The sequence below is a fragment of the Drosophila serrata genome, unplaced genomic scaffold (assembly GCF_035046125.1).
Source record: "Drosophila serrata isolate PLE 108 unplaced genomic scaffold, ASM3504612v1 contig_251, whole genome shotgun sequence".
Lineage (NCBI taxonomy): Eukaryota > Metazoa > Arthropoda > Insecta > Diptera > Drosophilidae > Drosophila > Drosophila serrata.
In genome coordinates, this window is record NW_028257149.1 from 534021 (window position 1) to 561503 (window position 27483).

The 27483-nt window shown below is 41.6% G+C and overlaps 2 protein-coding genes across 20 annotated transcripts; one reads left to right on the plus strand and one right to left on the minus strand.

Annotated features, from left to right (window-relative positions):
- Positions 1 to 1242: 1242 nt before the first annotated feature.
- fs(1)h (female sterile (1) homeotic) lies at positions 1243 to 27227 on the minus strand. Of its 19 annotated transcripts, none has more exons than XM_086832871.1 (13): positions 27052 to 27227; positions 25082 to 25340; positions 20886 to 21061; positions 18850 to 20813; positions 15852 to 17487; positions 15561 to 15731; positions 14635 to 14754; positions 14404 to 14529; positions 7316 to 7374; positions 6933 to 7071; positions 4332 to 6798; positions 4099 to 4267; positions 1243 to 4025 (listed from the first exon to the last, which is right to left on the minus strand). In XM_086832871.1, the coding sequence occupies exons 4-13, from the start codon at positions 20191 to 20193 to the stop codon at positions 3960 to 3962; spliced, it is 6297 nt and encodes a 2098-aa protein (XP_086688997.1). In that variant the 5' UTR covers positions 20194 to 20813; positions 20886 to 21061; positions 25082 to 25340; positions 27052 to 27227; the 3' UTR covers positions 1243 to 3959. The 19 variants fall into 19 exon arrangements, with proteins under 19 accessions (XP_086688997.1, XP_020805871.2, XP_086688995.1 ...); XM_020950212.2 differs by having other exon boundaries at positions 25082 to 25359; XM_086832869.1 differs by having other exon boundaries at positions 25082 to 25359; positions 26864 to 27206.
- LOC147643644 (uncharacterized) lies at positions 25916 to 27180 on the plus strand. The gene is made up of 2 exons (XM_086832880.1): positions 25916 to 26441; positions 26528 to 27180. The coding sequence occupies exons 1-2, from the start codon at positions 26303 to 26305 to the stop codon at positions 27148 to 27150; spliced, it is 762 nt and encodes a 253-aa protein (XP_086689006.1). The 5' UTR covers positions 25916 to 26302; the 3' UTR covers positions 27151 to 27180.
- Positions 27228 to 27483: the final 256 nt, after the last annotated feature.

Below are 27483 nucleotides of genomic sequence, written 5' to 3' on the forward strand. Positions count from 1 at the left end.
CACTATCACAATCACAATCACAATCACAATCACTATCACGATGTTGACACTGCGAAGGCCGCGGACTGACTGAAGCTCAGAGCGACTCAGCGGCTGTATTTATAGTCTCCGAGCAAAGAGAAGAGCAGAGAAAGTGAGAGCGAGAGCGCGCAAGAGAATAGAGAGGAAGCGGCCTCTTGAGCTACACAGAGATACAGAGAGAGTTGGATATACAAATTAATGTTCGTTTCAATGGCAGCTATATGATATAGTCGGCCGATTTTTATAAAATTAAAATCGAAAGGCTAAAATAATACAAAATGACTATTAATAATTTTTTAAATATATAAAAAATTTGTATACAGAATATATTTTAAGAATTTAAAAATGATATATTTATAAATAGTATATTTAAATAGGGAATCGGTATACCGATGTATTTTTGCCATAATTTGAAATATACGGATTTTAGAAACTTAAAATTCAAATTTCTATATATATACATAAATATTATATTTTAAGAAAATCCAATTTAAAAAAATTCATAACTAAGCCAAAAATGTATTAATTTTAAATCGGAAAGCTGCCCTGTGTTAGTTTTTATAAGGTTAACAAATCTGCATACTCTATTTAAAATGTAAAAAAATAAAAAAATTTACCATTTTCATTTGACAATTTTAACCCCTTAAAAAATATAAAAAAAATTTAAAAATTTAAATTTTTGTCGGACATTGCTAGATCGATTCAGTTTTTAATGCTGATCAAGAATATATATAATTTATAGGGTCAGAAATGACTCCTTCACTGCGTTTTAATCTTCTAACTAAAATTATAATACCATTCTTTAAGTCTATATTTATCTATATTTTCTATGCGATTTTTTCTAAAAATAAAATTTTAAAAAATCCATAACTAAGCCAAAAATGCATTAATTTTAATTCGGAAAGCTGCCCTGTGTTAGTTTTTATTAGGTTAACAAATCTGCATACTCCATTTAAAATGTTAAAAAAATTTTATTTTTTACCTTTTTTTTAACGATTTTTTCAAAATTTTAAAAAAATTAAATTTTTGTCTGACATAGCTAGATCGATTCAGTTTTTGATGCTGATCAAGAATATATATGGTTTATAGGGTCGGAAATGACTCCTTCACTGCGTTTTAAGCTCCTAACTAAAACTTAGATCGATATTGAAGATTTTTTTTTAATTTTTAGAAAAATATAGAAAAATATTGCTTTACAAAAAAAATAAAACACAGCACTTGTTTATTTTTTATGAACTTTTGTTTATTTTTTTGTTCTTTTTTCAAATTTTCTTTGTTTTTCTTCACTTTTTTTGTTGTTTTCTGTTTTGTTGATTTTTTTTTTATTTTTTTTTATATTGTATTTTTTAGTTTCATTAATACTAAGTGTGTGTGTGTACGCATTAAAGTTAAAATATATTTTGTTTTTAATGTTTTCAATTGGTTTCCATACGCTCATTTGTTTAATGTTACATAACTGCTAGCTTCCTTCTCCTTTATTATTAGTTATGGGCTTACTAAAAAGTGTGTTTTTATATTATATTTTAATATATATATGTGTGTGTGTATATATATATTTATATGTTTGTATCTGTAGGCTAAGAATGCTACGTGGGGGTAGAGAGTTACATCTAAAGTCGTGTGTAAATGTTAGGCGATCCCAAAATGTTTGTTCCCTCCCCTAGATCCTGCAATGAATAATAATTAATAATCAATATTCATTAATTATTATTTGTTTATTATTAGCGGTAGGCGCTTAAGGCTAAGGATCATTTTACTTATTTTATTATATAATTTGTTTTTGTTATAGAAAAAGTGTTTCTTTTAGTGAGTTCCTTGCTATATGTTACATGCAGCTTGCTTGGATGAATGTCATAATGCCCAAGGGACACATCGTTTTATTTTATTTATTTATTTTTTAAGGTACAACAAAAGTACAACAATGAATTGCTAATTAATGCCAAAAAACAAACGCATCCTTTGCTCGAGAGTTGGGCACTTTGATCAAGAATTGGACTCGAACTCGCTCGTTAAAATATAATATTTATTTATATTATATTTCTATATAATAGTGTGTTAGGTTTTCTCTTGATTTATATTTTCCTGAATTAAAAACTTCGTTTTTTTTTTGTTTTCAAATCTTTTTTTTTTTTTGTATTTTGTATTTAGTTTTTCTCAAGATTTATTTTGTTTTCGTACAATTCTCTCTCACTGAATTAAATGCTAAAATTAAGTATAGAAAAAAAAAGGTATCTCTTTCTTGTATATATATATATGTGGTATTTTCTGATGTATGCTTTTCTTGTATATATATACTATATATATTTAGGGTTTATTTTGTTATAATATATATAATTCCTTCCTACTCATCGATCTCTCTCTCTCTCTCTCTCTCTATAATTTACACACAAAACGAAAGCGACAATATAACAACTGAGGGTGTGAGGGCCTTGTGTGTGTGTGTGTGTGTGTGTGTGTGTGTGTGTGGGGAGAATCTATCGGGGAAGACTCTACTATATACAAGAATTAATTTTGGAACTCTTTCGTTAGCTTTCACATAGATAGTTTGCTAGCATAATTCCCAATGCTCCCCTCAAATGGAGCTATATTTACACACACCGAAAGGACACACACATCTGGGAGGCTACAAGATGGAATCAAGGATTAAGGATTAAGGATCATCCAAAGAGTGAGCTTTGGAAGACAGTGCAACAGACAGACTGGACTGGAGGAGACTCCCACATTATGAAGCTTATTGAATTGTCACTGCAATTTGTTGATGTTGTTTGCTGGGAGGAAGGTTCTCTCATTGGAAAAAAGAAATTACAAATTAATTGTTGCCGTTTGTTTTTGTTTTCTTCCGTTTTTATTACATTCTTTTTTTCTTGCTCCTCTCTTTGTTTTTATTTTTTTTAATTTTTTTACGGTGTTGCATCATCGTTACATACAAAAAATTTTGGTTCTACTTAAGAGCTACATTTGTTGCCTTTTATATATAAATCCAGCTTGGCTTCATAACGAAGCCTCTCCTTAATCCTTTCTCTCTAACTCTGCCTAGTCATCCGTGTGTGTGTGTGTGTGTGTGTGTATTATAAATTATACATTACAGTTGTTGTGTCTGGGTAAAAAAAAACAATGATTTAAAATTGCAAGTTTTGCAAAAAATTATTAAAAAGGAAAGAAAATAATATATGATTGCTTGTATCTGTTTGGGGTTTCATCTTATTATTAAGCTTTTTTTACTTTAGTTTCGTTTTGTTTGTTGTTGTTTTTTTTTATCTGTTTTTAAATTAGTTAACAACTCTAAGCATAGGTGTGTTTATACAATGAAGGGGGGAAAAAAAAACTTATCAACTAAAACTTGCCTATACACGTGAATAATAATATTAAACATAAGCTTTTGTTTTTTGCTTCTTATTATTTTTTTTGTTTGTTTGTTTTGGAACCACAAGCGATGTCCATTCTAATCGTACTCGTACCATCTTTGTTCTTAATATTTAATAATTAATCGTTATTATCAGCTTAATAGTTGGTAAATACACAATCATAATAATCGTAAGTTAAAAAAATGTGTGTGTTTCAAAAAGGAAAATTTTCTGCTGCTCTCATGCTCCTCGCTCCTCAATCCTCAATCCTCAATCCTCAATCCTCAATCCTCAATCCTCATTCCACAATCCTCTCTCCATTCGTATATGTTTTATGCATATATTAGAGATACTCACTAAATGTACGTATGTTTTAGTTACGCCTTAGAAACATGCTTCTTAATTAGATGCTTTTGTTTTGCTTCTGTTTACTGTGGGAGGCTGCTTCTGTCTTTAGCTTTTCCTTTTGTTGCTGTTGTCCAACGTTGTCCGTTGCTGTCGCCTTAGCCCTCGCCGCCTTGTCGTCTCCGTGTAGGCTCTGCTGTTGCTGCTCCTGGTTGAGAAGGTATTGCCATTGCCATTGCGGGCCTTGGCCTACAGTGTCTCTTCAAAGGCAGCCATGAGATCGCTCTGCATGTTCATATCGATTTGGCCAGCCAACTGCAACACAGAGAAAGAGTTTAGAGTTTAGAGTTTGGAGCTTGGAGCTTGGAGAGAAAGTCCAAGGACTTACCGCTTCGCGCCTGCGCCGCTCCTGCTCGGCCCGCCGCTGTTCGGCGCGCTTGGCGGCCGCCCGATCCTGCGGCGATTGCTGGGCCGGTGAACTCTGGCCCTGGCCGCCCGGCGATGCCTTAATGTCATCCACCCTCGATATCTGCGGTTGGGCATCGTGAACGCTCTTTCTGCAATTTGATATATATTTTAGTAATTAGTTTTGTATAGTTACTTCCTCCGTCTACCACTTACCTTCCGCTCTCCATAGCGCCCAGGGGCGAGGCAGCCAGTATGGCCTGGGCGGCCACAGCGGCGGCCACATGCTGCGCCTGGGCATGTGCCGCCGCCTGGGTGAGTACGGCCACCTGCTGGCCATAGTCCAGGGCCCCGCTGCCCATCACATTACTGCCGCCAGTGCCAGTGCCGCCACCACCGGCGCCACCGCTGCTGCCCTGGCTATTGGAACCTGGTCCGCCGCTGCCCACCATGGCGCCCACGCTGCTGTTGCTGTTACTGCTTGCGGCGCCGCCGCTGCCAACGCCGCTGTTGCTATTGCTGCCGGCATTGAGCAGTGCGGCAGCGGATCCATTATTGCTGTTAGCATTGCCTCCGCCGCCGCCGCCGCCGCCACCGCCGCCTCCACTGTTGGGTCCACCTGTGCTGGTTGGACCACTGTTGCCGCCGGTGCCACCGCCGCCACTGCCTCCGCTGCCCGCACTGCCGGGTCCATTGCTATTCGCCGAATTGCTGCTGTTGTTGCCATTCCCCGACTGACCGCTGCCGGACCGCTCTCTGTCTCTGTCCCGTTCCCGCTCACGTTCTCCCCTCTCGCGCTCGCGTTCGCCGCTGGGCTGGCCACCTCCGGCACCTCCGCCACTACTGCTACCGCCGGAAGCATTCGAGGCACTGGAGACCACCGAGGGAGTGACTGTTACTGCTACACCCGATGCCGTCGAGGCTGCCACGGCCGCCGCCTGCGTGGAGGCCGCTGAAGCGGCGGCTACGGCTGCTGCTGCCGCTGCCGCCGCTGCTGCTGCTGCGGCTGCTTGCGATGCTGCTGTTGAGGAGGAGGAGGACGACGATGAGGAGGACTTGTGATGCTTGCGTTGCTGCTGCTGCTGCTCCTTTTCGGCGGCCTCCTTCTGGTGCTTCTTCTCCTTCTCGGCCGCCTCCAGCAGCTTGAGGCGATCGCGTTCTTTGGCTTTGTTGCGGAACTGCTGGAACGAGTCCATGGCCGGCTTGGGCTTGCTGCTGCTCGAGCTGCTGGATGTGTGCGACGATGGAGAGCTGGCCGAGGCCAGTGAGGACCAAGAGCTTGCATTCTTTAGGTTCTGCTCGGCGGCCTTAAAGGCCTGCACCTGCTTGCCTTGGAAGTTGGCCGCCGCCGCTGCTGCCAGCATCATGTCCAGTTGCGACTGTTGCGGGAGTATTCCCTTTTGGTGCTGTTGCTGTTGCTGCTGCTGCTGCTGCTGGAGATGTTGCTGTTGCTGGAGATGTTGCTGCTGCTGCTGCTGCTGCTTGTCCGGCGGACTGGGCATCATCGATTCAATGGGCTTGGGTATGATCAGCATCTTATTGGCCACCTGCTGTTGCAGCTGTTGCTGTTGCTGGAGATGTTGCTGTTGCTGTTGGTGGAGATGCTGCTGCTGTTGCTGTTGCTGCAGTTGCTGTTGCGTGAGCTGCTGCTGATGTTGCTGGTGGTGTTGCTGCTGCTGCTGGTGGTGTTGCTGCTGCTGCTGCTGCTGATGTTGCTGTTGCAGCTGCTGGTTTTGCTGTTGATGCTGCTGTAGCGTGTGCTCTAGATCTAGGAATGCTGAGGCGCCTGTCATGTTGAGACTATCAAAACCGGGCATGCCAAAGTCGGCCACATTGAAACCGTTGTTGTGCGCCTGCTGCTGTTGCTGCTGCTGCTGCTGTTGTTGCTGCTGCTGCTGTTGTGGATGCTTCTGCAGGTTGGCCGTTGCTGCCGCCATGTCTAGCACAAAGTTCAGCGGATGATTGCCATTCATGCCGCTCACAGCATCTGTGGATCCCTTGATCAGCTCATTCACATAGTCCAAGGGGGCAAAGGCCTGCTGCTGCTGCTGCTGTTGTTGCTGCTGCTGCTGGCTTCCATCCTGCTGCATCATAAAGTTATCCGTTAGCGCTGACGACTTGCCTGTGGAGCCGGCACTGAACTCGAGCGAGGCCAGCGACTGCTCCACGGGATCATCGAACTGTGGTATCTGCTTGAGGCCCGCAGACAGCGAGGCACTGGCCATGACATCCCCATGGACGCCCACGGGATGATTGGTGTTCGTGTTCTGACCCCCATTGTTCTGATTGCTGGACAAGAGGGCGGCCGCCAGTGCCGTATGATGGTCGCCCAGATCACTGCCAATGCCGCCAGGTGGCTTATGCAGATTGCTAGCTATCCGTATGCCACCGCCACCGGTCTGGACTCCTCCTGCTCCAGCACTACTACTGCCGTGATATCCATGCTGCGCGCCCAAATTAACGGACACTGGCGGCACCTTGCCCAGGTCTTCGTTGGCTGCGCCATTCTTTGCTGCAGCAGCAGCACCCGTGGAACCAGGACCCACCGGCACTGGTCCAGCACCATGCAACATGTTGCCACCGCCGCCAGCACCGCCGAAATTGCTGCCGGGCAGCGTCGTCTTATTGTTATTGTTGAGCATGGCGGCCGCCGTCAGCGGATTGGTATTACCAAACATGTAGGCTGGACAAGAGGAAACAGCAACGAGCAGGGAGCAAGGAAGAATAAGGATTCAGTTAGTTACGAAAAGGAAATTATACTGGAAATCCCTCAAGAATCTAGGAAAAGATTCCTAGAAAACAAAGGACTTTACTTACACGTGTGTGATGTGGGTGTATTGGGGTTCAGGACATGCTCCAGGTTCATCAGCGAGATCGGCGTGAGACCGCCGCTCGGCACGCTCCCGCCTCCTGCTCCGGCGCCGCCCAGGACTGTGGTCAAACTAGGATTATTTACCTGATATATCCCGGCAAAGGATAATGCAACACAGAAAAAGGGAGCAACAAAGGGGAAAGAAAGAAGGCAATGAATAAATGTTTACATTTAACTCGAGTTATTATCACGACATTCAACTATGATAGAGTCGATTAAATGCTTTCTATATACTGTACAAAAATTCTACTGGCCTGCCTGTCTGCGGTTCACCCCCAATTAATAATTTGTTTACTATTATTAACAATATATAGATATTAATACTTACATTGCTGCCATTCGAGTCTCGCGACTTTTTTTTGCGCGGCGGTCGCTCGTCACCGTCACCTGTTCCATCGGAAAATGGATTGAAAAATAAAACAAAAGAAAACACTAATGAGCAAGGTTATAAAAGGAAAAGAGAAGGGTATGGAAAACAGGAAAAAGCTAAAGCATCAGGGAAAGCGCCAGGATGGATCCAACCTACATGATAAGTAGTAGTATAAGTACTGTCATGGATTTTAAATAAGATTTTAGGTATTATATACCTTTTTCTTTGAATACAATTAGTTTTTCAAAACACGTTTTGTACCCTTGCAGGGTATTATAATTTAAGTCTGAAGCATGAAGGAGTCATTTCTGACCCTATAAATCATATATATTCTTGATCAGCATCAACAGCCGAATCGATCTAGCTATGCGTGAGAAAAATTTAATTTTGTCAAAATTTTGAAAATTTTTTAAGTCCTTAAATTGATAAAATTGAAATTTAAAAAATTGGTAAAAATTAGAAATTTTTAACATTTTAAATGGAGTATGCAGATTTGTTAACCTAATAAAAACTAACATAGGGCTGCTTTCCGAATTAAAATTAATGATTTTTTGGCTTAGTTATGAGATTTTTAAAATTTGATTTTTAGAAAAAAAATTCATATAACATATAGATAAATATAGGCTCAAAAAATTGTATTGTAATTTCAGTAACAAGCATGAAACGTATTGAAGGAGTCATTTCCGACCCTATAAATCATATATATTCTTGATCAGCATCAAAAGCCGAATCGATCTAGCTATGTCAGACAAAAATAAAATTTTTTCAAAATTTTCGAAAGTTTGTACATCGTTAAACTGTCAAAAAAAAATTGATAAAAAAATTAATTTTTTAACATTTTAAATGGAGTATGCAGATTTATAAAGCTAACAAAAACTAACATAGGACAGCTTTCCGAGTTAAAATTAAGGCATTTTTGGCTTAGTTATGAGTTTTTTAAAGTCAAAGAAATTGTCATATAAAAATATCGATATATACCGATTAAAAAAATTCAAATATTCTGAACTTAGTTATGATTAATTTCTAATTCGATGCTAGGATTCAATAACAAACTGCAAGGGTATGTAAACTTCGGCTTCCCGAAGATAGATTCCTTTCTTGTTTTAAATAATTTCACTAATTAATTTGTATATGTGAATATAATGGTTGGATTCATCCGTGTGCTGTGATAGTAATGTAATAATGTACATATATAGCATACAAATAGGTTTACAGATTATATAGGTGCATTTAAAATACCTCTTAATATGCCGAGTTTTTCGATGAAGCAATTGTGTTCTTGATGGGTTGGTGACAGGACAACGGTTATCGGGTTATCGCAGCTCTTCTCTTCTTTCTATCTGCCTTTTTTTCTGACCACTCACTCTCTTCTTTCTCACTTTCTTTCTCTGTATCTATTGATTTCACTTTTGACTTTCTGAAGAACGGGGGGGGAAAAAGAACGGCAAGACACCCCGCAAATCTCGTCCTGTCCCTCTCCACACCAGCAGAGGAGGCGCCAAAAAGGATAATCGAAATTATCGATAAAATCAGGGTAATGTGATCGCAACCAAACCAAGCTCCAATCGATATTTGTTATGGTTTTTTTTTCTTTAATTAATTGTTTTACTTGATAAATTATTTGTTTCATTCAGTTAAATGTTTTTTTTTTCCTGTGAATAAAAATGGGCTGTTTTGGGGTGGGGCGAGGTAATGAGGAAACACACATTTGTTTTTTTTTTTTTACTTTTTTAATAAACATTTTCTTTTCATTTTTCTTCTCATTTTTCGTGTTTTTTTTTTTCTCTTTTTTGTTTGTTGTTGTATTCATTGCGTTCTTTTTAGTTTAGTTTTTAGTTGTTGCCATTTTGTAATAATAAATATTATTATTGTTTGTTTTTTTTTACTATAAATATTTAAATGTATGCATTTGTGTGTGAGTTTTTATAATGCTAAATGTGTGTTTGTTGTGTTCCTGTTATGTCTCGTCTGTGTGTGTGTGTCTTCCTTTCTTCCTTCTTTCCCTAAGATTTTCACTATTTATCTCTGCGTTTATTTTATTTTATATTTTATTATATATCGGCTTGCCTCCCCCCATACTATTCCTTTATCTTATATATATAAATATATATATACTGAAATTGAAACCAAAAATGCACTTTTTGTTTTATTTTTTTTTTGTTTTGATTTTAATGTTTTTTTTTCTTTGTTTTTGTTTCTTTTTTTCTTCACAACGTTCTTTACGAAATTGTTCTTACAAGACTTGGTTTTTTTTTGAGCGTGTTTACTGCCATTTTCTTCGCTAATCCTTAACTACAGGCTAAAAAAAAATAAACACAAGTATTAAGCTTACAACAAAACAATCTCTCAATGCAATGGGGGGAGAAGGGGATTTCGATTTTGATTTCGAGTTGGAATTGGAATTGAACCGAATGCTGACTGATCAAGGAAGCTAGAAAAATATACAAGAGCTACTCCGTTGATAATTAATACAAAATTAGACAAAATATAAAAGTAATTCAATAAATCGCGCAAGTTGAACAACATCAAGTAAAACATAAATGTAGAATTGCTCGAATTCTTCTGCCTGCTCTCAACACTTTCTCTGACACTCCTTGTGCACTATTCTCTCATTCTCTTTTTCTCTTTCTACTTGCTCTCTTTCTCTCGAATTTCTCATTTCTCTCAACTTGTAATTTTTTAAAGTAATATTGATTACATTGTGTGTGTGTGGCTGTTTTCTATCTTTTGTCGTCGTTTATTATCAGTTTGTTGCTCTTGTTGCATCATTTTTTCCTCCTTGCGTTTTCATTTGATTTAATTAAATAGTAAAAATTTATATTTAAATTGATTTTATGCATTAATTTCTTATTTATTTCCATTGCATTATCATCGTTCATCATTAATCAATCCTCCTCCTCTTCTATGCATTTCTTTTTGTTTTCTTTCTTGTTCTTTTTTTTGTATATTTTTGTATATATATATATTTATATATATATATATATATAATATTTTATCTTTTTTATTATATTTTGAAAAAAAAACGTGCAAACAATGTGTAAAGGGGAAAGCCGACAGCCGAAAAATAAATAATAAAATGCTTTCAAATTACATTTAATTATTCGTTTTCTGTTTTTTTTTTCTTTTTTAGTTTTTTTCTTTTTTATTTATATACCTCTCTCTCTCTCTCTCTCTCTGATTTTGATCAATGTATAGCTGCTGGTTACATCTATGTAAATATGTACACCCTACTATATATAGCTTTGTATGTAGAACTAGTTGGAGTTTGGATATACATGTTACGTACGCTTGGAGAGAGCTCTTTCCACAACATTCCGTTACGTTCCATTACGCTTCTCTCGTTTACCGTTATTATGACGTGACTACTAACAGACAGAGACGAAAACAAGGACAAAGAGAGACAGCAGACGAGGGGGAGAGAGAAAGCGAGAGCGTGTGGAGAAAGTCACAAATAGGAAGTGGGGGAGGAAGAGAGTTGAAAAATGATGGAAACCCGATTATTCCTAATGACTGTTTCATTTCATCCTTAAAATGTTCCCCTTTTTCTATCCACTCTTTCTCTTAGCTAATCGGAGGAAGGATATCAAGTTTAGAGTCCTGTTAGGTCATGGAAGTTAGTTGGAAGCATTTCATTCGTATTATCTTTTGTATTTCACATAAACTAAATGACAACAACAATTAAAAACGATATATATACGTGTTTGTGTATGTGTGGGAGAGGGTTTAGAAGTATGACGGGGGCGAAACAAGAGTTCGCGAATTGTATCAGCAGGAAAAGCGGGATTTGTTGAGTTTATGTTATAAAACATGTGCAAAACAATAAATAAGAAAGTCTTAATATCGGTGTTAATGATAAGGCCCCCCCCTGTATCTATACTCTGATCATTTCTCTCTCTCTCTCTCTCTCTTTCTCCGTTTATGTCTCTCTTTCTTCCGCTTCTTCCGTCTTTGCCACACTTGATTACGTTTACTCTCTATATCCCCTTACGTTTACTTTCTTTCTCCTTACGTTTACTCTCTCTCTTTCTCTCTGTCTCTTTACGTTTGCTCTCTTTCTCCTTACGTATTCGATCCTTACGTAGTTTCTTCTTTTTTAGTTACGCTTTTGTGGATTTGGTGTTTGATTTCTTTCTTTCTTATGTTTCTCTCATTTCTTTTCTTTTTCGAATTTGTTTTTGTTTCTTTTTGAAGCTTTTCATACTTTCTTTGTTTTTTACACATTGTCTGCAAGTGTATCGAGAATTTTCAAATATATATTTTGCATATTGGCTTTTTCTATATACTTTTTAGACATATATACATATTTAGAGATACATATATATATATAAATATATATATATGGTAATTTTGCTTGCATTTTGGTTCATTCGGTTTTGTTTCATATTATTATTTTGGGGGTTATTGTTCATTGTTTCATTATTATTATTATATTTTACACATAATTCTGTGAGGTTATTGTGTGTATGTGTGTGAAGTTGTGTGTGTGTGTTGGTCTATCTTATCTCAAAGGGACAATTAAAAAATATTTAAACAAAAGACCGATAGAAGAGGTTTTTATGAGGATGATCAATGGATGAAGCATCAAGAGTTTGGACTAGAAACAATATGGAATTGGCACAGAAGGTAACCTAGGAGGGGGATTTAAGATAAAACTGATTCCACCGGGCAGTGAATGGATATAGGATATGGAAGGACTAGTTAAAGTCTCGAGATGAGATGAGCATGGATGGAGGAGGAGTACATGTGATCGTGATCATAAACATGATCCTGAGCTGCCTCTATTGTTTTGCTTTCTATACATTTTTGTAAAGTTGATATCATGATGTATGTACGTGTGTGTTTGTGTGTGTGTGGGAGTGAATGATACATTTTTATAATCGATTTATTCGTTGATCTTTTTTGTTTTGTCAATCATGCAATTGCTGCTGTTGGTTTTCTTTATAGATTTGATTTGATGGAGAGTTTTGGTTGATCGATTGATTGATTGATTGACTTGATTAGTTGGTTTTGGTTTGGTTGATTGATTGGTTGATAGATTTGATTGGTTGATTGATTGGTTGGTTGGTTGTTGGTTGGTTGGTTGGTTGGTTGGAGTTCGAATATATATTCATTACTTTCTTTTTCAGATTGGCTGCCCCCAATACACAATTGCTTCACGATTTTTTTCAGCATATTCTCATAATAATCATAATCATAATAATAATAATAATAATAATCATAATATTGGTAATAATAAGCTGGTTTTAGCTTGTTCTTTTTTTCAAGATTTGTTTTTTTTTTTTTGTTTTTGTTTTTTCAAAAATTACTTACAAATAGTAAAGAGCTGTGTGTTCTCTTATTATTCTCGTTTTTAGATAGTTTTTTTCATTTACAAATACAATTTGTTTAATACCTACAAATGCTTAAATACAATATCCATATACGCCATATATATATACATATTTGTATATGTAAATGTCTATAGATATATGATATATATATATATATATATATATATTTCTGTATATATATAATTAAGTATATACTAGACCTAAAATTTATATATATATATATATATATATATATATATAAATCGATTATATAAAGTTTTGCCGATGTGTGTTCATGTTCATGTTTGTCTCGTCGTGTTTATGTCGTCGTCGTCTTCAAAAACAGGATTTTATGAGGGGATTAATGGGTAACTATGGGTCCTTTAGTCTCTACACCCGTCTGCCTCACACCAACTCTGGATCTCTCCAAATTATAGATTTCTTTCTCTCTCTGCAAATTTGTTGAACAATCTTCACAAATATCTCATTCTCTCTCTCGATCTCTTCTTGAATTTCTGTAACAAAAAATCTCTCTCCTTTTAAACATATTACCATAATTCTCTCTCATGATTCGAAATTCCATAAAAAAATCAATCTCTCTTTCGGTGCATTTGTTTTCTTAGAGTAAATGCATATTGCACTTTGTCATGAACTTGGTTCTTGAAAATTCTAAACAAATACAAAAAAAAATAAATAAAAAAAAATTAAATCAGTTATAAAAAAAAATTATATTCACCAGAGTTGGTTTTATTTTGCGGATTTCTTCTATATAATCCCATTTCTAATGCCGATTCAGACGGGTGTAAACATAATATCGAATATTCATTTGCTGAAAATGTTCTCTTTTTTGTTGGTTTTTTAGCACACAAAAACATAAACAAAATGCGCTAAGTTCAATAAATTAATAAGGGTGCATGTGTGTGTGTGTGTGTGTTGTGTGTATGGTTTATTAACAATAGTACAATTGGCCATCATACCCCTCTTTCCATCTCTCTCTCTCCCTCTCACAATCTCTATACCTCCATCTCGCTCTAATTCGACTTGAAGTTGGATTTTAATGGTGGTTTTGATACTGAACTTTTAGAAACACAATCAATCGCAGGATAAACCCTAGAGATACAAGCTAAATTGGGTTAAGGTAAGGGTATGTGGGGTATGGTAAAACTACATTTATAACTAGATAAACCTATATCCAATTGAATTAAGCCAAAATCTCCTGAAACTGATTTGCAAAGTGTTAGCTTTTTGCTATCTTCTCTTCTTTTTACACAATTCAACTGCTTTTCTACGTGCTACTCGTTACTCTTTACTCGCTACTCGTTAGAGTCTTCTTGCTGCCCTTAATATGTAAAATTTTCCAGTGTTAACACATTATAATAGAATTTAAAAATGATTATGCGGCGACTGTTATTTTTTTTGTATTTTATTTAGTGAAGATTAAGGTGTGTTTCCGTTTCCGTTACAAGTTGTTAAACGTTCTGTAAGTGTCGTGTTTGTGTGTGTGTGTGTTTCAGTATCGGAATCGGTATCCGTATCCGTTCTTTCTTTTGTTTAGTGAGTTCTGTTGTTTGCTTCCTAAACAACGCAATCTATATCTCTACATATACACATATACATAATTATATACATGTATATGCAGTCTAGATATAGATTTATATTTGCCTATCTCTAGGTTACTTATTTAAAAAAAAAAATAGACTTTATAAAATAAAACAAACAAACAAAACGCGTCCTAACCTGCTTCACTGTCGCTCGAGTCACTCGAACTGCTATCACTCGAACTCGACGACGATGAATCGCTGGAACTGGAACTCGACGACACGGGATTCGCTGGCTGAACGGCCTCCACCTTGTTCGATTCGTCTGCAAAGAGCGAGTGAGTATAGCATTAGTAGGTTCATTTATATAAAAGCAAACTTAAGAGATAGCTTTCCAATAATATTTTCATTTTGTGAAGTTTAAACATACCTTTCTTGGCGGTTTTCTTGCTTGCCCCCAGCTGGCCGGTGACATCCTGCAGTCGCTTCTCCAGCTCCTGCTTTTTCTCGGCCATCTGTTCATCCTTTGACTTGCCGGAAGGCTTTTTATCTGCATTAGGAAAGAAACAAATATATTTATATTTATATAGATATAGGATATAGGTATGTAGATTGATAGAGAGACGGAAAAAGGCTGGGTTCATGCTCGACGAAGGAAAGATAAAGCGGCAAATATCAAGTCTCTATATAAAAATATATATATCAGCGGGGTGTCGCAGAAATCTCCCAGGAATCTCAAGAGACTTTTGCGACACATCTACAGCATTCACAGGCTACAATACTTGGACAGGGAGAGGATCTTTTGGAGGGGATTTACATGCACTGGCACTAAATAATATATATTTTATAAATATATATATATACTACAGATAGAATATGGGGTAGGACAGATAGCTCGAGAGATAGAGAGACTTAAACATAGGGATTTTTGCATTTTGATTATAAATATTCATTTGTTTTTTTTTTTCTTGCTTAGTTTTTTTGTTTTGTTTTTCGAGTTTAACTAACTAAACATGACCACTACGGTTTATTTTTTGGTTCGAAATCAAAATCAAATTTGGAGCGCAGTCAGCAAAGCCAAAATGGAGATTTCTTTTCAAGATACTCTTTTGGATTCTTCTCGATTTTGGGGAGTGGTTTTAGGACTCTTTCTCTGTGGTTTTGGGATTTCTCTGGGGGATAGAGGGTATAATGGGGAAAACTTTTCGAACTTGGACTGGAACAGGGACTGTTTTTTTGAATTTGCTGCTGTTGCTGTTCTTGCTGCTTTTGCTTTGGCTTTGGCATTGTTTTGGTTTTTGTTTTGTATTTTTTTTTTTTTTTTTAATGGTGGTCTCGGTTTAGTTACAAACTTACAATATGGCTTACGTGTTTTTTTGCGCAAACACGACGCCACATAGCTTTCAAGCTCGCGCAGCGTCGACGGCTTCAGTGTCTCAAAGTCAATCTCGATTTCGTCGGGATTGGAGTCACGCAGCGATGGCTCACGATTTTGGATAATGTGAACAACGCGGCCCAGTTTGTCGCCTGCAAAACAAGAGGGATATATTAGTGGATATAGTAATTAATAAAAAAATATATTTAAGCTATGTGAAAAGGTTCCGCTCTGGACAGAGCAAGGTAATTCCTTTTCGGTTCAATTCTCACCTGGTAACTTGTTAATGTCCAGCGACAGCTGACGCTTCTCATCGTATGACATTGGCTTGGCCGTGTCCTCCTCCTCGGAGTCAAAGTTCATCACCTGGCTGGGCTTCTTTTTGCTGCTGCCACGGGCACCGGCGCCAGCGGCATTGGCATTGGAATTACCGCCACCGCCAGCGGCAGCGGCGGCACCCGCTCCGCCGCCAGCGCCCGCCGAATTGCTGCCCTTGGCCCGCTTCGAGGCATTGCCACCGCCTGGTGCACCCACAGCTCCAGCGCCAGCTGCCGTGCCCGCCGCTGCAGCGCCCGCTCCACCAGCTCCGGAATTACCAACGCCACCGGCATTGACTGCTCCACCCTTGGCTCCGCGTTGGCCCTTGCTCTTAGCACCTTTACTATTACTGCCGCCGCCGGTTGAGGTTCCTCCAGCGCCCGCTGCAGCACCCGCTGCCAAGGCTCCGGCCAATGTGCCCGCCTTGCCGCCCGCCGCTGCCACAGCAACCGCTACGTTGCCGGCAAAGCCGGGTCCGCCGGCACCGACGCCACCGGCACCGCCAAAGCCCATGGCCACATCATGCGCCTGACTATGCAGGGCCGAAACATTGGGTATGCCGCTGCCAAGTGCTAACGATGAACCGCCGGCACCGCCGACTAGGGAGCCACTAAGCAGAGCAGATAGATTGGCGCCAGCCGCTCCACCGGCGCCCAAGGCACCCACACCACCGGCTCCGGGTACGCCGGATACCATGCCGGGACCGCTGCCAGTACCAGCTCCTAGGCCGCCAGCACCACCAGGGCCAGAGGCATGGCCATGATGCGACGCCGAACCGGATCCAGAGCCACCGCCAATGTGTTTCTTCTTCTCCTTGAGTTTCTTCTTGGCCTTCTTCTTGGCGGACGCCTCCTCGGATAGCTTCCGTATCTCCTCCTGAAGGCCCAGCAGCTTGGACTCGAGCATTTTCAGCTTGGCGCTGCGTTCCTCATCCGAATTGGATTCGTTTTCCGTATCGCTGGAATCCTCGCTGGACGAATCGCTGGCATCGTGCTTATTGGAGGCAGAGCCACCGTAGCCGCCATGACCACCGTGTCCGCCATGTCCACCGTGACCATGTCCGCCATGACCGTGCCCGTGACCGTGCCCATGGCCGTGACTGCTGTGATGATGGTGGGCGGCATTGGCCACCGGTTCGTCGGGTATGTTGGCGTAGCGCATCTCAAAGACATCCTGCAGCTTGCGTCCCATGGCGACAACATCGTGGTCTGGCGGATTGTACTTGTAGCAATTGGTGAATATTAATCGCACGTCGGCGGCGAATTCCGGCGCGCTCTTGTACTCGCGATTGTCCATTTTCCGCTTGACAGTGCCCAGATCCATCGGTTTCTTGATGATGTCGTGGTAATCGTGCAGGCCCAGCATTTCGGCATCGACCGGCTTGTAGAAGGGCCAGGCATAGCCGGAATGCTTCTTTGAGAATAGCTCCTTCAGGATCTCGTTGCACGACTTGAGGGCATCCGATAGCTTCTCCTTGGACTTGACCACACCGGGGCCGCCGGCAACGCCGACGCCAACCAGGCCGCCAATGCCGGGTAGACCGGCGCCCAATGGCGACAGCGTGTAGCCCGAGCCCTGGAATGTAAGATCCTGTTGGTTCAGAAGATCCCATTCGTGGTTGGTTGGTTGATTGGTTGATTGGTTGATTGATTGATTGATTGAGTGGTGGTGATTGATTGGTGTTCGATTGATTGTTTGATTGATCGAGTGCAAACGAAATCAACATAATGGAAGAAAAAGAAAAGAACGAAATAAAGGAGCAAAAGCAGCATGGGGTTAGCATTGAATTGAAATTAAAAGGATTGAATTATGAATTATGATTACTGGATCGGTAGTAGTTAAGTAGGAACAGTCAGTAACAGTGATTGGTAACAGTAATCAGTAACAGTGATTGGTGACAGTAGTCAGTAACAGTAATCAGTAACTGTAATCAGTAACAGTAATCAGTAACTGTAATCAGTAACAGTAATTGGTAACAGTATTTGGTAACAGTACTCAGTAACAGAGTCTAGTACGAGTTACAGAATTTAAAAGAGTCTCTCTTGGAGCAAAACGAACAAGAGAGAAAAAATCTCAATTCTCTCATAGTTCAGCTAAAAGTAAATACTCTCTCGTTCGCTACTAAATGGAGAGTGTAGAAATAGGAGTCTCTAGAGAGCGCTCTCGCATTTAAAGAGAATGAGCAAAGGAATGAGGGAAATAATGAAACGAATATTTCAATTTAAGTTAAGGTGGAACGAGAGCAAGTCTTGTGAGCTTGATCTGGTTAAGAATCAGTATCAGTGTCAGTATCAATATCAGTAATCTGTTAAAAGTAAGTAGCAATCAGTAAAAAGTAGTTATCAGTAAACAGTAATCAAATATCAGTAAACCAGTAATCAGTAATATGTAACGTGTGTTTATTTACAATCACATGAATAAGTAATGGTCATTGAGTAAGAGGCAAGGCAGCGTATTGTGTATGATTTATTCAATTGGGTTTTTGAGTTTTTGGCAATTTTAATTCAGTTTTCATAGCTTAGACTAATCGATGATTCAAACAAATACAACATCTATCGAGTGATGGAACTTTTAGTGGGGAAATATTTGTACAAGGTCAGAGGGCATCGAAGCCCCCCGCAAAAATGTTTATGATATTTAAAACTCAAGCTATTTGGTGTACAAAATGATATATATATATATTTGAACGTTGAGAAAACAAGCGAACAATTGAACTAAATGAACAAAATGTCTCTTCTTGCTTTTACAATTTTCAAAATGTATCAAACAATTTTTGGACAAAATCACAGTGCAGCAATATTTACAAATATAAAAACTTGACATGAAAGCTTGAAACAATAATTAAAGATAACGAAAACTTGACAGAAACGGGGGGGGGTTGGGGAGAATCATGATCATACTCATACTCATACGACTCGGCTCACGTCTTACTCTTACCTTCTTGCCAATTACCTGACGATTCGACTCCCGCCGCGTCGCTATCTTGGCCGATTTCGAGTCCATTTGCGCATACGGGGACTCAAAGGCATTGGCCGTCGGCGTTGTGGTGTCCGCCTTCCGTTTGACACCCTTCTTGATCTTGGCAGGCTGCTGCGGCGGTATCACGGTGTCCACACCGACGCCCACTCCCGCCGTACTATTCACATAGGCCTGCACCGCGTTGGCGGCATTCACGGCAGCCGCTGGTATTGTCACCCCTCCGCCTCCACCCGCTCCAGGTGGTGCTCCACCCGCTCCACCGCCTGCTGCTCCTGTCGCCGCCGCCGCTGCTGCTGCCGCCGCTGCTGCTGCTGCCACTGCCGCCGCTGCTGCGGCGCCTGAGCTGCCATCGAGTAGGGATGAGCTATTGACTGCCGTTTGGCCGGGTCCGCCGGGATATGCGCCAGCCTGGCCCGTATTCAGGAGGCTGGCCATTAGGGCAACGGCATTGGGATTTCCTGCCGCACCAGCTCCACCGGCGCCGCCAGCCATCGCTGTCGTCGTCGTATTGGTGCTGCCGGGCACCGTATGCGGTGGCATTGTGCTAATCGGTGGTATGGACGGTGCACCGCCGGCCGTCGATGAAACCGTGCCACCCATGGCGGAAACAGGTCGGGCGGCTTGCGTACCCGGTCCCGAACCCGTACCGGCGCCGGGTGTCGCAGCTCCGCCACTCGCTCCCGTTGCGCCGGCATGGCCGGGTAACTGTTGCGCAGATGAAGCGGCTCCAGCAGCAGCAGTGGACACTTTGCCGGCACCGCTGCTAACCGCTGGCGTTGAGGGGGCACCGCCGGATGCTGATGACGCACCGCCCGTTGCCTTGGGCGTGGTGGGAACACGTTGTTTCTTCTTGCCACCCTTGGCCGTCACCGGTTCCAGCTCGAGCTCCTCCTTGGGCATCGATTCGACCTTCTGCAGGAAGACCTTCTCGAGCGTTTGGGCCATGACAACAACATCCTCGCCGGGCTTGTTGTAGACGTAGCAGTTGTTGAACATGGTGTTGAAATCATGGATGGCCTCCTTGGCCGACCAGTAGTAGTTGTTCTCTAACCGCTTCTTGATCGTACCCATGTCCATGGGCTGCTTGATGATCTTGTGGTAGTCGGGCAGGTTGAGCTTCTTGGCATCGACGGGCTGCTGGAAGGGCCACGAGAAGTGGTGCTTCCATATCACCTTCATCACCGTCTTGATCAGATATTGCAGTTGATTGGTGTTGCGGCCGGGTCGCTCCGCTGGCGGGATTACCGGTGGCTGTACAATGCCATTGACTGGCTCCACGGGCGGCTCATACCGGGGAGGTGGCTCACTGGACGACATGGTGGCTGAAGTTGTGGAGTGGTGGCGTTGTAATTGGTGTTTAGTTGGTGGCGTGAATGAGGGATTGCTGATTTGCTGCTGATAGATTGGTGGTGCTTCTACTGCTGGACTTGTGGATCCTTCGTATCCTTTTCGTTCTCGACTGAGACGGCCGACACACGCACACTACTCACGCACACACTTTGGGGGGCAGCACACCACACACGAGCTCACTTTCACGAGCTTTAACAAACACACACGCCCGGGCCGTCTCCGTCTCCTCGCCGTCCGCCGTTGTGGCCTCCCTTGCTGCTGCTCCTCCTTGTCTCGTCCCGCTCCTGCCCTTGATTATTCTTCCTTTTTCCCGCTTGTGTGTGTAAATGGGTATGAATATTCTCTTTTGCGTTGATCGCTAGATCGATTGTGTGGCCGTCGTTGACGGCGACCACCTCCTCCTCCGTCTCCTGGACGCAGCAGCTCCTGCTGGCTCCTGACACCTCCTGACAGCGGCTCCCGGTCCGTATCCTCTATCTATTGCTTCTTGCTCCGCTCCTGCTTTACTCTTCGTCGCTGTGATTGATGCAAATTGGTTCTTAGTCGAGGGATTGTGCTGTTGCTTCATGCTCAGCAATGTCTGTGCACTGTAATTGTGGAGGATAAACGAAAGAATTAGTAGGTGAAGATGCTGGGAGGCCATGTCTGCTGCCACTCACCACCCCTGCTCCAGATTCTTAGCGCCCAGGCTCCTCTCATTGGATGGCGAGTCCTGCGGCCAAGTCCGATACGTCGTGTAAGGCAACGGTAGGCATTATTGCTGCTATTAACCCGTTAAATCTTTTCCAGCTAAGGCGAGGCGAGGCGATGCGATGCGATGCGATGCGATGATTATCTGCAGCAAAGGAAGAACACAAATCGAATTAGATATCAATCCTTAGGGTTTGGGGCATATCAATTTTTTTTTTTTTTTTTTTTGTGTGCCGGCACATTATTTTGCAACTCTGGCCGAGATTTGCATTTCACAACACTTCCACCTCGCGGCGGGTTACATAAACAACCAGAAATACATAAAACGTAAAATGAAATAGAATAGAATAGGGCCAAGGGAGGCGGTGGGGGCGGCAGGCAACAAAAATAACAAATTTACAAATCGCATAAACAAAATGCGCGACGACAACGAAACTGCGTGGAATGAAAACAGAGCAAACGGCAAGAAGCAGAGAGACGACGACAACGACAACGACGGAGAACGAGAACCGAGAATGGTAACGGGAACGAGAATGAAACTACTCACAAAACTCACACAGCGCCCCAAGTGCAAAACAATCAATTCCCGACACTTTTTCACAACAATATTCGCAATATTTTTGATTTATTCTTAATTATTTGATGCGGCCACTTTATGATATTGCTATTTCTGCTGTTTTTCCCGTTTTTTCCAACGTTTCCACACCGTTCGGTCGTGTGTAGTTACTTTGCCGCCGTTTTGGCACTCACAGCAACAGCGAAAATAAAGAAGAGGCAACGGCAACACACTCACGGGCCGCACAAATAGAGAGGAGCGCCGGAGAGCGAGAGAGCGGCGGTGAGAGCCTAATTCGCTTTTCGAACTTCACTTCGAAAATGTTCGTCATGAAGGAGCGAAAGAGAAATATGACACACACACACGTAACGTATTGTAACCAAATAGCCATCCCGCTTGCACCTACTAAGCGGCTTTATCAAGGGGCAGCAAAAACCAGACAAAATGCGCTCGCAAAAAGCAAGAAAAAAAAAATAATAAACCGAATGTGAAAAAAAAAACCTTTAATAAACACAATAAATATCCATTAATGCAAGCAATACGTACACACGCACGCACCTACACCGCTTGCGGCGTGTGTTGTGTTTGAACACTGAGAGAGAGAAATTCACCACGCCGCCTTTTCAAGTTGAATATTCTTGGTCACACAACAAGCAAGCATGATTCATTCGCTTTGTTTGTTGTTGTTACTGCAACGCCAATGCAAAGGCAATAATATGCACGTAATTCCAACGTTTTATTTTTTATTTAACACCCTCAAACTACAAGTACGTGCGATGCGGCGTGGTGAGGAGTCGAGGAAGTTGGGCAAGGAGGGCGAGGGCGCACACTAAGCACGCACACAGATGCACAGTCTGATATTCCACATTGACAGTGGTACAAATTGCATTCACAGCGATCACAAATACGGTGCATGTGTTGTACATCCCCCTCTCGTACAGTTTTGATTCACAATCGCATCTCCCTTCATTGAGCCCTCAATTGTTTACGCAAAAAGAATACAAACACACTTGCTCCGTTTTTGTTTATTGTTGATGTTGCGAATTTATTTACACTCTACAATGTAGAGCCCACATATGTGTGTGAGTCTTGCCGGCCGGCAAGCCATGTTATTTTCACCGCTCTTTTCTTTTCAGCTGTATCGCTTTCACTTTGGGAGGAGTTCCAGTTCAAGTTCCAGTTCCAGGCTACCTTTTCAATTGCGAGTTTTGAGTTTTTAGTTTTGGCCCACTGTATTTTATGTTAGTTGCCAAGTGTTCGTATGCGCTTGTGTGTGCGTAAGTGTGATGAGTACGAGTGCGAGTGTGACGCAAAATTAAACGGAAGAACAACGCACGAAGGCCAGGCGAAAATCATGACGTATCCCACATTCTATTCTCGCCATAGCACGCAAATAAAATAGGAATATTTAGGAATAACAAATATTAAATACCCGAGTGAGGGGAGGGTGGGAGATAGAGCTAGAGGGAGTGTACAAGATACGACAGAATGCATTAGCGGGCGGCTCTCTCTCTCTCGCTCCCTCTCTGTTGCTCTCACAACAAAACAAAACATTAACTGGCACGCACACACACACACATACAAGCACGAACAGCGAGAGCGGAAGAGAGCGAGAGCGTGAGCGCGCGAACGTGCGGTTGTAATTATGTAGTACAGTAGACTTTGAGTTTTCAACAGAATTTTACGTAGAACGATTGCGAGCCAAAGCGAACCGAGAGATTCAAGGCAAACACACCAAACACGAGCACGAGCACGAGAACGAGCACGAGCACGAGTGATAGCACGAAGGCGAACACGATGACGATGACGTAGAGATGAGGGAGAATAAGAGCAGGAGGGCACAAGGAGAAGAAGCGGCAGCAGCAGAAGAATATACAGCAACGGCATGCATTGGAAATTGTGATTCCACCAGGAAGGGGAAAAAGGAAGTAAGGTGGGGAACTGGATTCAACTTGAAGCTGCTTTTTTTATTGCACAAAAATCCAATTTCTATCATTTCCCTATCTAAATTTAGTTAGAATAATCAGCAATTAATTACTTCCTCAATCCTAAATAAACAAAGGTCAACAGTTAGTTTGTCTAAAGAGCAAATGCAAAAAGATCTAAACTCAATAAAAGAGCAAACCTCATTCAAGGAGCCACCAAGAAACGTGCCTTAATTAAATATTGTTTCATTCTTGTTTTGCACTTGAACTACGGCCAAATATATCAATTTTATTTAAATAAATAAAATACTCAAGTGAAACACACACACACACACACACACACACATTTACGCTCGCCACTGAAAGTTGCAGCTGCTGGGACATGCGACAGAGCGAGACAACAATAGGGGCCTACGTAATGCAAATATGGCGGCATATCGAAACCAGAAAGAGCGAGAGCTGGTGGTGGTGGCATTCGATTCGAACTGAGAGAGAGCAAGCGATTGTACTGTGTGCTTCTTCTGTGTATCTGCAAGTATGCCGCCGCCGCCGCCGCTGCCGTCGTCGAAAGAGCGAGAATGAGCGAGCGTGGAGTCGATGGGTTAGGAGGAGTTGCGGGAGAGGGAGCTAGCTGCTGCCTCTAGGTTAATAAATCGTGCTAATAGTGGCACGAATTTAAAGCCGGTTTACATGGCAGCATGCAGCGGCAGCAGCATGCGAAGAGGAAGGCGAAACAGCAGCACCAACACAAGAGGAAGCATCGCCCCCAAAAAGCATCAATGAATTCGATTCCGAGAGAGAGCCGCAAAATTTCCGCTTATTTACGATAAACATATCTTCAATTTTCGCAAAGCAGCCGCAGCGGCAAGTAAACAAACAAATTGCGTTTGACTCTGCCTATTATTTACGCGCCAAATGCCCAAAATGCAACACCAACGACGACGATGGCGAGATTGCAATAAAACGAGAGCGGCAACAAAACTAAATAAATTATAAAGTCACAAAGCCGGTAGAAAGAGAACTTGAGAGGGAATAACAAGAGAATGCATGGGAATATCTAAATATTATGGATATTTTACATTTTGTAACTATGATTTCTTAAATTCTGCTTTTATTTTTACAAAACTTATTATGATATTGTGGCTAAAATCTTTATTTAGAATATTATTTTGAGCAAAAAACTTGACAAAACGAATGCTGTTTAAGTTAAAAACAATAATTACTTTTAAAAGGCATTACTTTGTAAATATTATGAATTTTTAAACCTACTCCCAACTCCTAATTATTGCATAAAATATACTTCTTCCTAAGCAAACCTTGAATGGAACATGCTTGAATTTTATATTACCAATAAAACAAAACAAACCATGAACTAAGCAAATAATTATCCAATGCTGATATCAGTATTAAAATCTATAATTCCTGGCCACTTTCAAGGAAAATCTAAACACAGTCGGGGAAGAAACTTTAAACCCAAGACATGAAGGTAGAAAAAGGGTTGGAAAAACCGACGACAAGCAGCTGCTGTCCCTCCAAAAAGTACATGCGTTTGTTTATACCAGAAAAGTCTTCAACATTACAATAAAAATTAAAATTCCAAGAGGAAAACTAAAAAAATTCAACTTATTGTGGGTCGAGTGGGTGGGGAATTGGTAGCCACGTGCGTTGCACTTATCCAACTTACTTTTCCTGCGGCCGCTTTTCACGTTTAATGTTGTTTTCGCCTTTCGTTTGTTTAATAATCCGAAATTCGAATGGCGTTTAGTTGCTTGATTGCTGTGTTGTTATTGATGTTTCTGTGTTGCTGCTGCTGCTGCTGCTGCTGCTGTTGTTGTTGTTGTCATTTATTATTATTATTAAACGAAATCATTCTTTGTTGCTTCTGTTGTTTCAAAACAGTTGTGTTTAAATCGAACATATACAACATGCAAAATTGTACACGACTGTTAAAAAGAGTGGAAACTGTAGAGATGAAAACAAACAAACATAAAAAAAAAATTAGCACTTTTTTTCACCGAGATCAATTTGCGCGCGCGAGGGAGAGCGAAAGAGAGAGAGACAGAGAGCGAGTGTGATGAATCCCCAGCGACAACGTAACCCACAACGTAAGCATCGGCATACGCTACAGTCATCACGCGACGCGACGCAACGGAACGGAACACGAGCAACGCGCTTACGTTACGAACGGCGCCGCCAAACCGCAAAATATTAAATGGTACAACAATAACCAGACAATTCCCGAGAATATAGATTTTTTTCGATTTACTTATTTTTTTGGTTTACTTTTCTTTATGTTTATTTTCTTGCAAACGATCACACTTGCTTTTTTATTAGTGAAATTTCTTTTCGGATTTGGCGCGCGCGCGTGTGTATTCCTCTTTTCCGTTTTTTTCTTTTAGTTAATATTATTCACTTGGTGACTACTACACACTCATGCTCTCCTCTACACACACAAATTCACGCTCACACACACATACACGTCAGAGCCGTTTCTTCTTCTTCCTCCTCTTCGTTCGCTTTTGTTCCACCACCAAAAAAAAAGTAAAAAGAAAAAAATTTTGTCATGTCCATTGAAGTCTCACATTTTTAAATGTGTTTTTTGGCGCTAAAATCGCGGAATATTCCAACAATTTCCATACGCATCGGGTGGCCCGCAATTAGCACTTCACACTGATCACAAATTTATATAATTTTTGGCAATTTTTACCACAATTTTTTAGTAATTTCTACACACCGATATACGTACGCGCTACGATTTTTCGACAAACGCGCGTTTCGAGCCGTCGCCGTCCCCATCAAATATACAAAAATTTTTCGAAATTACTGAAAATGCGAATACACACGCACACATATGCACGACGGACGGCGCACGCGCCTGCACCATATGGCTGAGCCGCTCTAACCCATGGCGACACACCGGCATGTTCGAGTGCGACGGATATCGCGCGGCATGTGTGTGTGCTGCCTGCGTAGTGGTGTGGTGGTGGTGAAGAGAGCTGACCGAGAGAGGGAGAGATCGAAGAGAGCCGAGCCGCTCTCTGGTGGTGAGTTTTCATATTTCATTTTCAACGTGTAAGAAGAGCGAGCGAGAAAAAAATAAACGTAACAAGCGAAACAAAATGGCGCATAGAGCGCGGAATGCGGTCCGGCGATTTCGATGCGGCTCCCTGGCCAGCGAATGTCCGCTTCCGGTCTCCGTGCCCGTTCCCACTGCCGCTGGCGGCCGTGGGGGAGCATTTCATGGCCGGCGGCCCGGATTCCGAAGCTCCGGCGTTGGCGCGAACGTCAAGGAGAACTGCGAGGCGTAGTCATCCTTGCCGGAATTCGTCATCCCAACCAGGCTGCGATGTGTGTACCGGAGACGCGTTTGGAACTCCTCCCCGAACCGATATCCGTAAATGGAACATCAACGCCGCCGCCGCCGCCGCCGGGGGCATTGCTATTCGGATCGAATCTCCTGACCAACCGGTGGAACTGTGTGTTATTGTAGTATCCTCCAGGCACAGCTGGACGAAGTTGCCGCACGCCTTCGGACACGCTCCCGCCTACAACAAGATGTCCATGTCGCCCACAGTGGTTTTCGGAAGCACCTTGGCCGATGTGGGCGGCATCACTTTGCATGTGATTTGTTTACTACTTGATTTCTTGTATTACTTTTTAATAGAGCTGGAAGTAGCATCAACGATATTCCAATATATCCATGTTTATGCCGATAATCACGAAGAAATGATTAATTTTTGTGATTTATCATGAAATAAACTATTTTACAAAACATATACAAAACTAGAGGTGGAAACACGTCGATAACTAGAGATGGGATATTCCATTCTAGTATCGATACAGATAAATCGATATTGCACATTTAAGAAGAAGAAGAGACACGAACCAAACTTAAAACTGGTGTTTGTTTGCCTATAGATATAAATCGATATCAAAATGTAGCAATCAGAAGACTGATGACACGAACCAGGGCTTAAAACTGGGATTTGTTTGTCCATTTAGATAAATCTTATATTTGCAAAAGTGTTCATTTAAGTGTAACCAGCTGCAGTGGAGGAGAGAACCCAAAAATTCTTCAACTACGCG

Coding starts and splice junctions, on each gene's coding strand:
- LOC147643644 (XM_086832880.1), top strand. CDS start 26,303: ATGGCGACACACCGGCATGTTCGAGTGCGACGGATATCGCGCGGCATG. Junction 26,442..26,527: donor AGCCGAGCCGCTCTCTGGTG/GTGAGTTTTCAT, acceptor AATGGCGCATAG/AGCGCGGAATGCGGTCCGGC.